The 14795-nt window shown below is 44.1% G+C and overlaps 1 protein-coding gene across 1 annotated transcript in view; it reads left to right on the top strand.

Moving 5' to 3' along the window:
• SPOCK2 (SPARC (osteonectin), cwcv and kazal like domains proteoglycan 2) overlaps positions 1 to 14795 on the top strand; it is a 61375-nt gene that overhangs the window by 28113 nt on the left and 18467 nt on the right. The window contains exons 3-7 of the mRNA XM_077822015.1: positions 1004 to 1049; positions 6212 to 6326; positions 11029 to 11143; positions 12259 to 12373; positions 13673 to 13792. Of these exons, the coding sequence (XP_077678141.1) occupies positions 1004 to 1049; positions 6212 to 6326; positions 11029 to 11143; positions 12259 to 12373; positions 13673 to 13792 (511 nt within the window). The remainder of the gene's footprint in view (positions 1 to 1003; positions 1050 to 6211; positions 6327 to 11028; positions 11144 to 12258; positions 12374 to 13672; positions 13793 to 14795) is intronic.

Genomic DNA, 14795 nt, shown 5'->3' with positions numbered 1-14795 from the left:
TAAGAAACGGGATAGAATCTAGCCAAGCAGCATGCTGACACTCTAACAGCTGTGCTTCATCTGAGATGCAGATAACTTTTCCTGCCACTTCCAAGCCATGACCTGATGGCCCCTTACAGTGCAATGATGCTGGGGCAGCAAGCAATGTACTACTATGAGTGTACGGAGGTCCCTGCACAAAGGAGGTTAGGGCAGTAAGTCCCTGACGTTCTAAACTGTAGATTCCCCCTGTTGAATATGTTTGTGTAAATGCACCAGGTGAATTGGGAAAATGCAGATACTCTGTAGGTCTTCACAGGTGCCTTAGAGACCGTTAACCCCAGTTTGAGGTTAGGGCATCAGACTGCTTCTGCCTCCCATGTGCCAAAGCAAGATTTGCACCTTTCTGCAATGAGGCAAGAATTTATGTTCTTCAGTTTTCCTATTTGTGAGGTTTGACATTAAATGAACACACCAAGGACCAAGGCAAGTACAATCCTGGAATTAGATTTAGCAGCTGGACTTTGGTGTGAGGGCACAAGCATGCACATCCTGCAATCCCTCTGCATTGTCCATCTGCGCAGTTGTGTGAGCAGGCTGGATACTGGAATGTATGAAAATCTCACTGTTGAGCGGTGGATCTGCAGAGCTCTGTGTGTGTGAGGCAAACAAGGTTTTGTGTGATAGAGGTCAGGAATGTTAGCAGAGCTGTGTGTGCGTGTGTGTGTGTGTGTGTGAGAGAGAGAGAGAGAGAACTAGGCCTTACTGTTTCCAAGAGGACCAAATTCCCATCACCAGCAATGCAGAGAATAATAAGAATAAACAAACACAATATGAATTTTTGCAATGTCTTTGTAACCACATGTGTAGCCCTCTGCTAGAGTCCCAGCCGTGAGGAAGGCATTGTTGTTACATCCCCAGGCCAGTGTTACCTTAAACATTGATCAGGCTCGTAATTCTGAGCATTTGGATTTTGATATTTGGCATGTGCTGTTGACTAAGCTGTTCTCTCTTCCTTCACTAGGATGACTATATCAAGAGCTGGGAAGATAATCAGCCAGTTGATGAAGGTAACTTTATTTCTTGGTTGTGCTCACTTTTTAAAGAGCTGCTGACTTTTCCAGGAAAGGTCCTAATAGAAAGTCCTGTGGCTCTGAACTGAAGCCCTTTGTGAGACGTGTTCTGCACCAATTACTTGATTCTTATGTGGAAACAGAACCTTTGTACCCCCGAGGAAACCCAGCAAGTGGGGCTGCCGATTCAGTGGGTGTTACTCTTCCCTCTGAGCCCCACCAGCCAGTGAATGGACAATGGAGGTGCCCTCTGTTGGATGAGATTTAAACTGAGGTCTTGACCACTGTGATCATTAAAGATCTCATTCCACTTTAGTAAGAGTTCGTGTCGTGGCTAAATTCTAGCTTGAGTAAATTCTGCCTGCATTTTCCCTGCAGATTCAGCATGATACAGTATTCTTTACTTAGATGCTGAAGGTTTGGGTAGGGATGCTGCAGCAGCTGTAATCCAGCCTGTGTTTACTATACTTCAGTGTAGAGTTAAATGATCCCCCTTGGCAACTTTTGTAAAGACACTAGATAAATGCTAGGCGTTGTTGTTTTGTTTTCATCTGCTCCTGTTGCTGATTCTCCAGCGGAAGTCAGGATCCTTATTTTGACTCCACAATGAATTGCTCTGGAAACAGGCTAGGGTTGTGAAGTCATGGATGATTCTTGTTTCAGGTTCAGGGGGAATGTACTTGAAGAAGCAATGATCCTATCTTTATGAAGCTAGCACTAATCATACAAATGAATGAAGAAACCCACTCCAGAAATATGACAAGTAGGCTAAACTGAATCAGAATAGGTTGTATTTCAGGATTTGCTATGAGGCATCCACCTCCCTTTAAATAAATGATGATATTCTTTGAGTGTTGATCCTTCTGTCCCCCCCCCCTCTGCACAGTTTTACTGCACTCCTAACAGGTACCTGAACGTTGTTCTCATTTGGGCATGATCCCTGCATTGGCTCAGGATACTGTCCCATCCTGCTGGAGGTGTGCTGTTGCCCCATTGCTATGCCTAATGCTGGATTTCCCTTCAGCCAGGGCTGAGTCTGCTGTGTGCTATTATGCAACACCATCTACACTCACTTGTGAAAGGCTGTGAAATACAAGGCATCTGCTGGTGTCAGAAGCAGTTTGATAGGCACTCTAGCTAGCAGCCAGTGCTGCCTGCTGCAGCTGATCATCTGTCCATGAGGAAGTTCTAGGCAGTGGGAGATTGTGTTCACAGAGGATTGGACAACATCTGAGACCCAGCATGTGACGCATTAAAAAAATCTTATGTTTGTTTCTTTGCAGTGCTTGAATTGGCCCCCAAAGTGCAGTTTTATCAAACTGGAGGGACAGAAGCATGGCAGAAATTAGTTCTACCTCATTTATAGATGCAAAAATTCCAAGGCCACTGCTGTGGTCTTCTAGTCGTACTTCCTGTATAACACAGGCCACAGAACTTCCCCAAAAGAACTCCTAGAGCTTTTAGAAAAACATACATTGTTGATTTAAAAATTGCCAGTGATGGAGAATCCACCATGACCCTTGGTAAATTGTTCCAATGGTTAATTACCATCACTGTTAAAAATGTACACCTTATTTCTAGTTTGAATTTGTCTAACTTCAACTTCCAGCCATTGGATTGTGTTACACCTTTCTCTGCTAGATTGAAGAGCCCATGATCAAATATTTGTTCTCCATGTAGGTACTTATAGACTGTCATCAAGTCACCCCTTACCCTTCTCTTTGTTAAAATAAATAAAGCTCCTAGAGTCTGTCACTGTAAGACACGTGTTCTAATCCTTTAATCATTCTCATGGCTCTTCTCTGAACCCTCTCCAGTTTATCAACAATCTTTCTGGGATTGCGGGCACCAGAACTAGATATAATATTCCAGCAGCGCTAGCATGAGTGCCAAATACAGAGGTAAAATAACCTCTCTGCTCCTACTCAGTTTGGATGTTTATGCATCCAAGGATCACATTAGTACCTTTTGTCACAGGGTCACACTGAGAGCTCATGTTGAGCTGATTATCCACTACAACCCCCGATCTTTTTAAGAGTCACTGCTTACCAAGTTAGAGTCCCCCTCCTGTAAGTATGGCCTACATTCTTTTTTCCTAGATATATACATTTACATTTAGCTGTATTAAAACACACATTATTTGCACCCAGCTTACCAAGAAATTTCAATCGCTCTGTCAGTTAACTACCTTCTTCATTGTTTACCACTCCCCTAATTTTTGTGTCATCTGCAAACTATCAGTGATGATTTTATGTCCTAGGTCATTGATAAAAATGTAAAGTAGCATAGGTCTAAGAACAGATCCTTGTGGGGGGTGGGGATGGCAGGGGAGGACTGCACTAAAAACAACCCCCCTTGATGATGATTCTCTGTTTACAGTTACATTTTAATACCTATCAGTTAGCCAGCTTTTAATCTATTTAATATGTGTTAATTTTATATGATTAAAAAAACTAAAATCAAAATGTTGTTCAGTATCAAGTCAAATGCCTTACAGAAGTCCAAGTATATTATATCAAAACTATTACCTTTATCAACAAAACTTGTAATCTAATCAAAAAGATATCTAGTTAGTTTGACAGGATCTGTTTTCCATACACCCAGGTTAAGGGCATTAATTATATTACATTTCCTCAATTCTTTACTAATTGTGTCCCCTATCAGCCACTCCATTATCTTACGCATGATTGATGTTAGACTGACAGGCCTATAATTACCCAGGTCATCCCATTTACCCTTTTTAAAATATTGACACAACTTTAGCTTTCTTCCAGTCTTCTGGAATTCCCCAGTGTTACAAACCTTATTGAAAATCATCATTAATAATCCAGGGATCTCCTCAGCCAGCTCTTTTAAAACTCTTGAATGCAAGTTATCTGGATCTGCTGATTTAAAAATGTCTAAATTTAGTAGCTGCTATTTAACATTCTCCTAAGATGCTAGTGGAATAGAAAGAGAGTTATCATCATCTGATATGACTGCATCATCTGTTTTTTCTCAAATACAGAAGAGTAATATTTATTGAACACTTCTGCCTTTTCTGCATTATTATGGATAATTCTACCATTTCCATCTAGTAACTGACCACTGTTTAAACATTTTTTTGTTCCTAGTATGCTTAAATAAACTCCTTATTCTCCTTAACTCTGCTGGCCATAGATTTCTTTTTGTGTCCTTTTGCTTTCCTTATCAGTGTTCTACAACTCCTAGCTTTTGATTTATATTTATTGCTACAAAATTCCTCTTTTTTCCATTTGTTATGTCTGCCTTCTCTTCCCCTCTAAACCAAGTTGGTTTTTGAACCAATATGGCCTTCTTCTTTGATAGTGGATTTTTAAGCATCTAGTAAAGTATCCTTAAACAATTCCCAATGATCATTCACATTGTCTGATTAAATTCTTTCCCCTGGCTGATTAGGTGCATAATCATTTTCAGCTTTGTAAGATTGGCCCCTTTAAAGCACTAAGTATATATAATTCTGGTCTGGACATTATTCTATTTGTACGTTATAAATGGGATCAAGTCATGATCACTTGTATCTAAGCTACCATTAATTTTAGATCTGTGATCAGGTCCTCTTTATCTGTGAAGATGAGATCTAATATAGAATTTCGCTGTGTTGGATGCAACACTTTTTGAGTTAGGAAATTGTCATCTGTAATATTGAAAAATACCAAGGATGTTTTGGTACTGTCAACAAGAGATCTCCAGCATATGTCACTCAGTTGAAATCATGCAGCTCCTTTTCCTACACATTATAGTTAGGTGCATAAGGAGCTGGTCATCCTGTTCCCTACTCGATTTATTTGGTCTGTAACAGACATTAACGAATTTGTAGTTTTGTGCTTAGTTAGCTTTTATTGTGTTATCAATCACGTCCTGATTTGAAAAGGTCGGGCTCCTGGTCTTTAATCTGCCTGAGTATGGGGCTGCAGTGACTCAAGCTGAATCCCTCTGAGTGCTGCCCCAGCAATAAAGCAGCTCATCAGTGACTAATATCTGTTCTTGACAAGCTGACTTCTTGCTATCCTATAGATAGGACCCCAGTGAACTGATATTTTTCACAATTCAGAATGTGAGCAAATAAATACATGCCATTTTGTTGACACTATCTCTCTATGTTGTTAGTTATACTTAGCACCTTCTAAATGTTAACTCACCCTAGGCACTGTACAAACACAGAACAAAAAGAAGGTCCCTGCTACAAAGTATTTACAATCCAAGTACAAGACAAGAAAGAACAGATGGATACAGAGAGACAGACAGGTGGGGGAATGCAAGAAAACAATGAGACAGTATTGGTCAGCATGATAGGCAGAGGTCTGAGAACAGCTGTCTAACTATTGTCAAGGGTTTTGTCATCATAACAAAGGAGAATTTTAAAGATGGATTTGAAGGAGGACACTAAATGTGAAATGACTTAACAAGGATCATTTGGAGAGTCTGTAGTAGAGCTAGGTTTAAAACTTGGACGTTCATGGCTCCCAGTCCTATGCTCAAACCACTTGACTACACTTTTCTTAAACTGCAGAACATCATGTTGTCAGATAATACAGTTTTGCAGGAGCTACCCTTTTGAAAAAGGAATGCAGGACAACCCTATGCTCTAGAACATTCTGTGTTCTGGGGAAACAGGCTTTTTACAGAACCCCATAGAATCTGTTTAACACAAAATCCTGTGTAGACTGGGTTGAAATTTTACAAATTTTGATTTTGCAACAAAATGTTTCATTGAAATTTCAGTGCATAAAACTGGACACATTATTTTGCAAAAATTTCATTCTGCTTTTTGACCAGGTATAGAGCTGGTGGAAAAAGTCCAAATTCTGATTGGGAAAAAAATGGCTGAACTTTTTGAGAAATGATCATGGTGTTTCTCACTGTACTCTAGTCCTTTCCCACTGCCAATAGTCAGCAACATATAATGTCCATATTCTAATCCATGACAAGTACCAGCTTTAAACTGACTATTACAGATGTTCATCTCCTGTGTTGTGTGCCCTCCTAAAATGAATATTAAGACACAAGACCTACGTTGAGGCAGTCCTCACTGAGACTCTCCTGCCTCATTCAGGGCGGATAGTAACTGTAGCGGAGCTGGTAAGAGAGATAAGCGCTGTTTGGTATGCTAGCTATTCACCTTCTTTTTCTGTCTTCAGGTTTGGACACAACCAAGGACCCCTGCCAGAAAGTGAAGTGTAGCCGGCACAAAGTTTGCATTGCCCAGGGCTATCAGAGGGCTATGTGTATTAGCCGCAAAAAGTTAGAGCACAGGTAAGAGAGAGTCTTGGGTCTGTACAAGATTTCTGAAATGGGATTGTCTCTGTTACGATTTATTGCACTGGAGAATACAGAGGCATTCTCCTCCCCACCTCCCCCACCGTCTCTCCTTTTAATACACTGATTCCAGAAATGTCCATTAGGACAGGTGATATGCTTGCATATTGTGCCAATTCCTATGGTCCGGAAAAATAGTGACATGAACAATCTCACTTGGCAAACAATGCTATAAAGGGGTAAGGTCATAGTTAATAGGTCATGCAGAGAGATGTACTCTAGTGATCATTTTTGGCAGGATCAGACTTGGACAGATGTTGTAAATGGTATTAATCCATTAATTTAAAATCAGTTCTTGAATTCGCTGCTCTTTATAATAATCTTCTTGACTCCTATGGGAGAACTTTTTCTTGTTTCTTAATTCTTACCAGTGTTTTTTTTTACTCTGCTGCACCAACGCACACAGTTTTATTATTCTGGGGTTGACTGTAAATGCAGAGCGGCTGGGAATGTTTTTTGATCTGTTTTGTTTGTTTTATAAGAAAACAGGATCAAAGCTTTTAAAAAAAACAAATAACCCTAACTCTATAACAGAGATATTTTGCAAACTGACTGAGAGGGAAAGAGAAAGTGGTTTGGCCCACTTGACCACGACAATGTTTTTAACAGTGCTAAACACCGATAGGCCACATTATTGCTAAGCCAGGCCTTAAATGGGAGTGATGGACAGATGGTTGGATGCTGTTGTAATCCACATGGTCAGCTCCTAGTGGACACAGAAATCCACGTCACATTCTCATCTTTATTCCTGTATGACAGGCAGACCCGGGGAGCCCGCACAATCTGGCATGAGCAAAGACTTTCTTAATCAACAGAGGTGAAACTTGGCGTGGATTTTTCTATCCACTTGTGGCCAGGTAGATTCTTACCTCAAGCAGCAGTACCAGGGACAGAGCAGGAACGCTTAAAGAGCACTGGGCTTTATTGGACAGCAAAGAGTGAGGATCATTTTTTTTCTGAACCTTCCTGTATCCCATACTCTAAAGTTCCTGGCTGAGTCTTTTACAACTGGCAGTGTATTCTGGGTATGGCTGTTCTTGTTGCAGGTTTGGGCTCTGAGTAGTAAAGACAGAAACCTCTCTACAGATGTGACCATGGGGGGCCATTTAGCGATCTGGAGCAAAAATTGGGGATTGGTCCTGCTTTGAGCAGGGGGTTGGACTAGATGACCTCCTGAGGTCCCGTCCAACCCTGATATTCTATGATCATGAGTAGAAGGGACAAAACAACAATGCCAGTTGGAGGGACCTAGGCAGGCTATTAGGGTGTGGGAACATAGGTGAACCAGCCCTCCCCCTTTCTAGGAGGATGGAACTTGGAGGTAATTTGCTCTGAACCCCTCTTGTTTTCTTCAATGCCATGGATGGGCTTGGGGCAGCTCCACAGACTGGAGGTTATAATTAAAGGTGATCTTGGCGCTTAGTGTCTTCAGAGGTGATCTCCCCTTCCCCCAGGATTTGATCTTAAGAACAATGAATGCATGCCTGAAGGGCCCTGAGCGCCATAACGGAAATAGTTACCAACAGGACTCAAAAGCCTTGTCTACGCTGGCAGCAGCATGTAGGGCAGGGGTCTCAAAGTCCCGGCCCATGGGCCATCTGCGGTTCAAGAACCTCCCCGCTGCGGCCCGCGGAGGAGAGACGCATGCAGACACGCTGCTGGCAATGTCTGCTTCAGGCACTGCTCCCCACAGCTCCCAATGGCTGCGGGGGAGAGGGACAGAGATACCATCACTAGTCGCCGGGCAGAGTCAGTCATGGAGGCAGCATCATTAGTCGCCGGGCAGAGTCAGCCATGGAGGCAGCATCACTTTTTTCCACAATGAATATAAATGAGTCAAAATAGCGAACACAGTCATCTGAGGCATGCCTTGCTGCTATCCTGAAGGTTTCAACTGCTCAGTCACTGAGGCCAAACAGCAACAAACTGCCAGAACTGAAGCGTTGCCAGGTGGCTGGCCAACACTAAAAACTCTCTGGCAGGCGAAGAATTGTATAAAGTTGTATGACCGTTTTATTATTTCTAAGAAATTTGAAATAAAAAATACAATATAAATGTTTTCTTTTCTGAACACCATCTTCAGTGACATTATTGGCCCGCTGGGAGGACTTGAGGACTGGCACTGGCCCTAAGGTAAATTGAGTTTGAGACCCCTGATGTAGGGCTACATGCCACAGTGAAAAGCAGGCTGTGATCACACTGTGATATGTAGCTACATGCCTCAGTGAAAGGCTCTGGCAGGAGGGAGGCAGAGGAGAAAGGCTCTGGCAGGAGGGATCTGCCGGAATCTTTCCCTGATGCCTCCCCCCACCAGAGCCTTTCCCCACGGCTGGAGCTTTTCACGGTGGTGGGGAAAGGCTCTGTCATTGAGACACTATGCTGTTAAACATAGCAGTGTAGACAGGGGAGCACCGCTTGTGCGTGTTGTGAGCCATGTAGGATATATACCTTATGGTTTTTGTGTGTTTTTACTCACTAAGCAGTGCCTTACCGTTTACACTGCTGTCTATGTCTGTGCTAGGGGGTATGCAGCGTCTGTACTCTGCAGTAAGTGTAGACATAGCCTGGCATGTTTGTGCTATGTCTGGAAGATCCCCATAGCCAGCAAAGCAAATGAAGTGGAATAGAAACCTACTCCTCCAAACTAAAGAGGAAACGAAAAGTTGTTGGGCCTTGCCTGGAATAACACTTCAGGCATAGGCTGGCAAGCAGGGTCCAAGAGAGTTCCCAGAGTCGCATGCCCTATTGTATCAATTGAATTGGAATATATGGGCCCAAAGGTGTTAACATAAACCAGTCACTGCCCAACATTAAACAGTTTTAAACAAGGTTCGGGGGTTGGTACACAAAGACCTCAGCCTGATTGGTTCCATGGCAAACAAACCATTAAAAATTCTGTTAGCCCTTTATTAAAAACACAAAAAAGAAGGAGAAACAGTTAAAACCTTTGGAATGTAGACATTAAGGCTTTCATTTTAACAACTTTCCTTGTTCCCTTTCTCTGTAGCTGAAGAGATTTTTAGAAGGAAAAACCTTGTTTGACAGTCTTTGAGATAGTATGAAAGATGGTAATAACTGTCCTTTTTGGGGAAAAGAGAAGTTAGTTAAGATGGTCTGGAGCTGTTGTTTGTTATTGTTACAGTCTGATCCTCTTTCCTACAAGACAAACCAAACCAAACGCACACAAAAAGGGAGAGAAAAGAATAGTAAGGATAGAAAATGCAGTTTCTGTCACTGGTGTTGACTCTTGCTTGCAACGTCTCTGCTGCAGAAACACAGGCCCAGTACATGGTCTTATCAGCCAGTCTGAGACTTAGCAAATTTGTACCAGCATCTGGCTGTTCAGGGCATTACATTTAGCTGCCTGTTTCTGGTCACAGACTGACAGCAGTGTTGCAACATGTTCCCCCTTGGCCATCTAAGTCAGACTCTTATAGACAGAAGAAAAAAGGAGAGGAATAGGGAAGATAAGAAATATGGTGGGGAAGGAAAAGAACACACACGGGTAGAGAGTGACAAAGTCTCACATCCCAGGTGGTGGTTGGAGTTTAGCTGAAGCCAGTGGAAGTGGCGATGTCATCTGGGTTCCTCTGGTCAGGACAGTTTTCAGGATTAGGATGAAGGTCTGGGGTCCCAGGAGACAGTGAGGCTGGCAGACATGATGGTGAAACTCATTCCTTCCCCTTCTCTTCTTTCAGCCATCCAGCATTACGGTAGCCAGTTTGAAACCCCCCCTATCCCCCCAATGTCTCTCTCTGAGGACCCCAAACGGGGAGTGGTAGGTAGGATAGTCCATCCTCATTATTTTGTCCACCAATAGGCCTAATTTCTTACCCCAATTTTAGTTCACTGATTTCTGGTCGTCTTCTCCTTATTTACCAGTGATAATCTTAACACAGCCCTTAAGTGGTATCAGTAAATCCTTTCCTGTTTAAATTAATGCAGTCTTTCCAGCTCCTTCTTACATCTTTTCTTAAACATTTTATATAACTGGTCACTGTGACAATTTATGAACTTGCACTCACTTTTTACAGTTGAGCTTCCAATTAGGTAAAGTTGTAGGCCTAGTTATCTCAGTGGCCCTCAATGGAGAAAGCCCTGCCTCACATGTATTTTGGGGTGGTGGTTTGTTCCAGTTCCAGCAGTCAGAACTACATTAACGGGACACTGATTACCACCAGGCCCCTCAGGCAGACTGGCCCTGCCTGAGCCCATTGCCATCGCACCCTACAATGTTGGTGTCTCCCCCATTTGTTTTTCTGTGGCCTTTAAGAATCGCCTTGTTCTCTCTGCTCTTGTACCACCTGCCTTCCCTAGCAGTCTTGAGACCCAGGTAAGACAATCAATTCCAGTATCACTTGGGCTTCGGTTCTAAATCTGTTGCTTCAAAGATCACTTCTCCCCCACGCTTCCTCCCCCTCTCTCCCCAGTTTGACAGGCGGGTGAACAGCTGCCTGCAGGCCTGCAAAGTGAGAACAATTGACCACAGAATAATAAGAATAACGGATTTCTTTGGGGAACCAAAGAGCAGAAGCCTTGAGCAAGTTCTGTTGGGAAGCGAGGAGGTGTGGGAGAACCTACCTAGCACCTATCCATCTCTCTGTGTGTGTCTCTCTCTCTCCCTGCCCCCCATGGATAGAATCAAGCAGCCTGCCCTGAAACACCATGGAAACAAAGAAAGCTTTTGCAAACCATGTTACATGACCCAGCTCGCATCTGTCTGCGGCACTGATGGACACACTTACAGCTCTGTGGTGAGTGGGGTGGAAAAGGCTCATATACGGATAAGGAGCGTGGGTGTCAAAGGGTTGGCTGTGGGGAGCGGCTGTGCTTCATGGCTTCCAGTGAAGAGCCAGCTATAGTAGTGCGGCTCAGGTCTGCACTGGGGTTCACAGCTATATCTGCGACAGTCCCCTAGCCACACTCCCTGGCTTTGGTGCGGAGGCACAGGAAGGACTGAGGAGTTTGGCTCAGTTGTCCATGAGGGGAGTACCAGGCGGGGTGACGTGAGCTCATGCTGGGGACGTGGTATCACTCAGTGCTGGATTCTGCATGGTGGTGTGGTGGTAACATTAGCAGTGGGTATACTGTGCATTGTGTACAGTACATCAAAGCTTTACAGGGCAGCATGGCCCAGTAGTGAATCACAGCTCGTTTGGGAAAGCTGTGCTGACCTCATTTTGTTGCCTGTAGATCTGGTAACTAGAAGATGGGAGTCTCTATCAGTTAAGCCTTTATCCTCCGCTTTCAGAGCTGCCAGAAAAGTGCATGCACTTCCTCACGGATTTCTAAGTGGGTATAGCCTGCACCCTGATTTAGCAGGGCTGCAAGAAACCCACCTTACTCAGGGAGCTCAGTACCAAGACCTGCTAGTTAGAGTGGGGATGAAATAACAGAAAGCAAGGTTGATTGGAATGCTCTGGCCTGTGTGGTTCTGTATAGGCAATATTGCTGATTGGGTAGAAGGTGGTCCCTGCAGAGACCTCTTCTGCTCCTGGACTTGGGCTTGCTTGAAAAGGTTACACAAAAGTCAACGCAAGATCAGTGGAATGGACTGACTCTATTAATGGAGCCTTGCTTTTTGGAACAAGCCCTGGGGAGCGTGGAAACATAAAACTCAGAAGACCACATTTCTATAGGGCCCCTGCTTAGTTATGCATATTCTGGAGGTGGTGGGTCGGCTCCCTGCTCTCAAACCTGTAACCTGGTGGGGCTTTGCACTCAGGTGGGATCATGCTTGTTACCCAGGGGATTGATGGGAGTTTCCTTTGCTATCCAAGAATCAAACATGGTTTGGGTGGTGTGAGCTGCAGAGTACTCAGAACGGGATCATGCTTATTACACTGACTCTTCCTGCTCCTTCTCTCAGTGTAAACTGGAGCAGCAAGCCTGCCTGACCAGCAAGCAGCTGGCAGTGAAGTGTGAGGGCCAGTGCCCCTGCCCTACCGAGCATGGCCCCACCTCAACCACAGATGTCAAACAAGGTAAGAGAGAGGCTGCTATCTAGTTTGTTTTATTCCCCATGGATATAAAATAAATAAGCAAAGTGCATGTCCTGTGATGGGGAGGACAGGACACAAAACATAATGTGCCAGCAGAGCTGGTCTTGGGCTCGTGGACTAGGTCAGTGAGATAGTTCCTTGCCCTCCATCTCCCAAACAAAATACGTGAGAGAGCCCATCTCCTGCTTCGGGAGAAGTGGAGCCTAGCTGCTTCTGCTAGAGTCAGTGTGCATAATTTGAAATGTTTTCCAGGGACAATTCTGTAAAGCAGAAGGCAGTTCAGTAACCACTAAGACTTCTCAGCCATTGGGCTTTGTGTACCATATTACTTCTGCATGTCAGTACCTTGGACGCTAAATAAATAATCAATAGTGATAAGAGAGGAGAAGGCAAATGGAGGGTCAGCTCCAATGAATGGCAAAACTTCCTTTGACTACAGTGGGAGCTGTCTTGGCTCTAAAGGCAGAGCCTGTAGTAGGGAGAGGGAGTCTAACAGACACAGAAGGGAGAGCAAGAGATGAAGGCACAAAGCAGGAAGAAGGAGAAAAGAATGGAAATCAAAGGAGTTACAAGAGAGAATGAGAGAGGAGAAAAGATGAGTGCATGAGGGACAGTACGGACAGGAGTCCAGTGAGATGGACGATGTTGTAACAATATGGAAGTGCCAGCAGACACGTTCAGGCATCATACTGTTTCCTGGAGTGAACTGTTTGGAAGAGATACCTCCTGGGGATCTGTCTGAGAAGCCAGGAGGTCGAAGAAGCCAAGTTGTAAGCAGCTCCAGTAGAGCTAGAGTTTGTTCATTAACCCTGCGTCAGAGTGATCTCTTATATGACAGAAGATCTAGGCGCAACTAAGCATAGAACAGCTGTGGAGAAAAGGAGCCGAGAGAGAGAGAGAAGTCATCCAAGGACAGGCTAAGTGCCCAGCCCAGAAACCTGGGGAAGGTGTGAGGGTGGTGGAGCCAGCGAAGATTGGGAGAGTGTTGGTTGTTGTGGGGGTCACTAGCTGGAGGAGTGCATTCATTAGGGGAGACCTTTTGGGACTGCCTACCCATCTTTCTCCTTTTACTTCTCTCCACCCTAGAGACTATGACAACAGGCCTCCTTTATCACCATCCCCAGAAATGGTGGGTACCTCTGTTTCCATGCTCCCAAAGCCATGTTTGGGCCCCATGCTAGGTAACTACCCTAGCTATCCAGTAATGGCATCCATTTCCATCCTCCCAGCCCTTGCTGGCGGTTGGGATGCTTGTTTAATAGTTTGCCATTTAATTTCCAGAGACTTGTACCGGGCAGGACTTAGCAGACCTGGGGGACCGTCTGCGGGACTGGTTCCAGCTCCTACATGAGAACTCCAAGCAGAACAGTTCTGGAAACCCAGGGGCCAATCCAGTGAATGGTACGGAAACTGCAGATCTGTCATTTATGGACACACTAACCCCCTCCCTCATGCTGGTTGTGATGAAACGGGAACAAAGGTCGGCAGAGTGATGGAGACTGTGCTCAGTGCAGTCAGGTCTGGTGCATGCATTTCAGTTTGCTAACTTCAGTGTCCATTAGTTCCATTCTTGGTGCCTCTGTGGCAGAGTGGGCTGAAATGCAGACCATGATTAATATGGTGTAGGATTTCTCATATTGGGGCACTGCAGTTGAACCTTTGCCCCTTATCCAATATGGATAGCCACTATCCTACCATATAACTGCTAAGCTGCTTCTCTTGCCTCTTGTTGTTGTCACTAGTTTAATGGTGACACAGGCATATCTTTAATACAGTTTTCAGAGTAACAGCCGTGTTAGTCTGTATTCGCAAAAAGAAAAGGAGTACTTGTGGCACCTTAGAGACTAACCAATTTATTTGAGCATGAGCTGTAGCTCACGAAAGCTCATGCTCAAATAAATTGGTTAGTCTCTAAGGTGCCACAAGTACTCCTTTTCTTTAATACAGTATCACCCTATCTCAAAAAGAACACAGCAGAAAAAGGAAGGTCCAGCGAAAGGCCATATAAATAATTAGACTTTTCTCCCCATAAAGGGGAGGGAAGTATGTAGATTGAGATGATTTCCTTTAGAGAAGGCAGATAAAGAGGCTGTTGTTAGAGGTATATAATAACAAACAGTAAATGTGGTATAAAGAAGGTGAATCAGGTGCTACTATTTATTCATGTGTTCAGCTACGTATATGGCCCCCATTCATGCACTATCTGAGCACCTCAGTCTGTGATATATTTCTCCTCGCAACACCTTTATGAAATAGGTGAGTGCTATTAACCCTGTTTTACAGATGGGGATTGAGGCACAGAAAGGCTAAATGACTTGCCCATGGTCACACAGGAAGTCTGTGGCAGAACTGGGAGTTGAACCCTGTTAGCTTATTCCTTCACTTTCCCACTTCCCTGGTCCTT

This window comes from Eretmochelys imbricata, chromosome 7, assembly GCF_965152235.1.
Source record: "Eretmochelys imbricata isolate rEreImb1 chromosome 7, rEreImb1.hap1, whole genome shotgun sequence".
Lineage (NCBI taxonomy): Eukaryota > Metazoa > Chordata > Testudines > Cheloniidae > Eretmochelys > Eretmochelys imbricata.
Note: the sequence above shows the minus strand (reverse complement) of the source record. Positions and strands in the feature narration are given on the sequence as shown.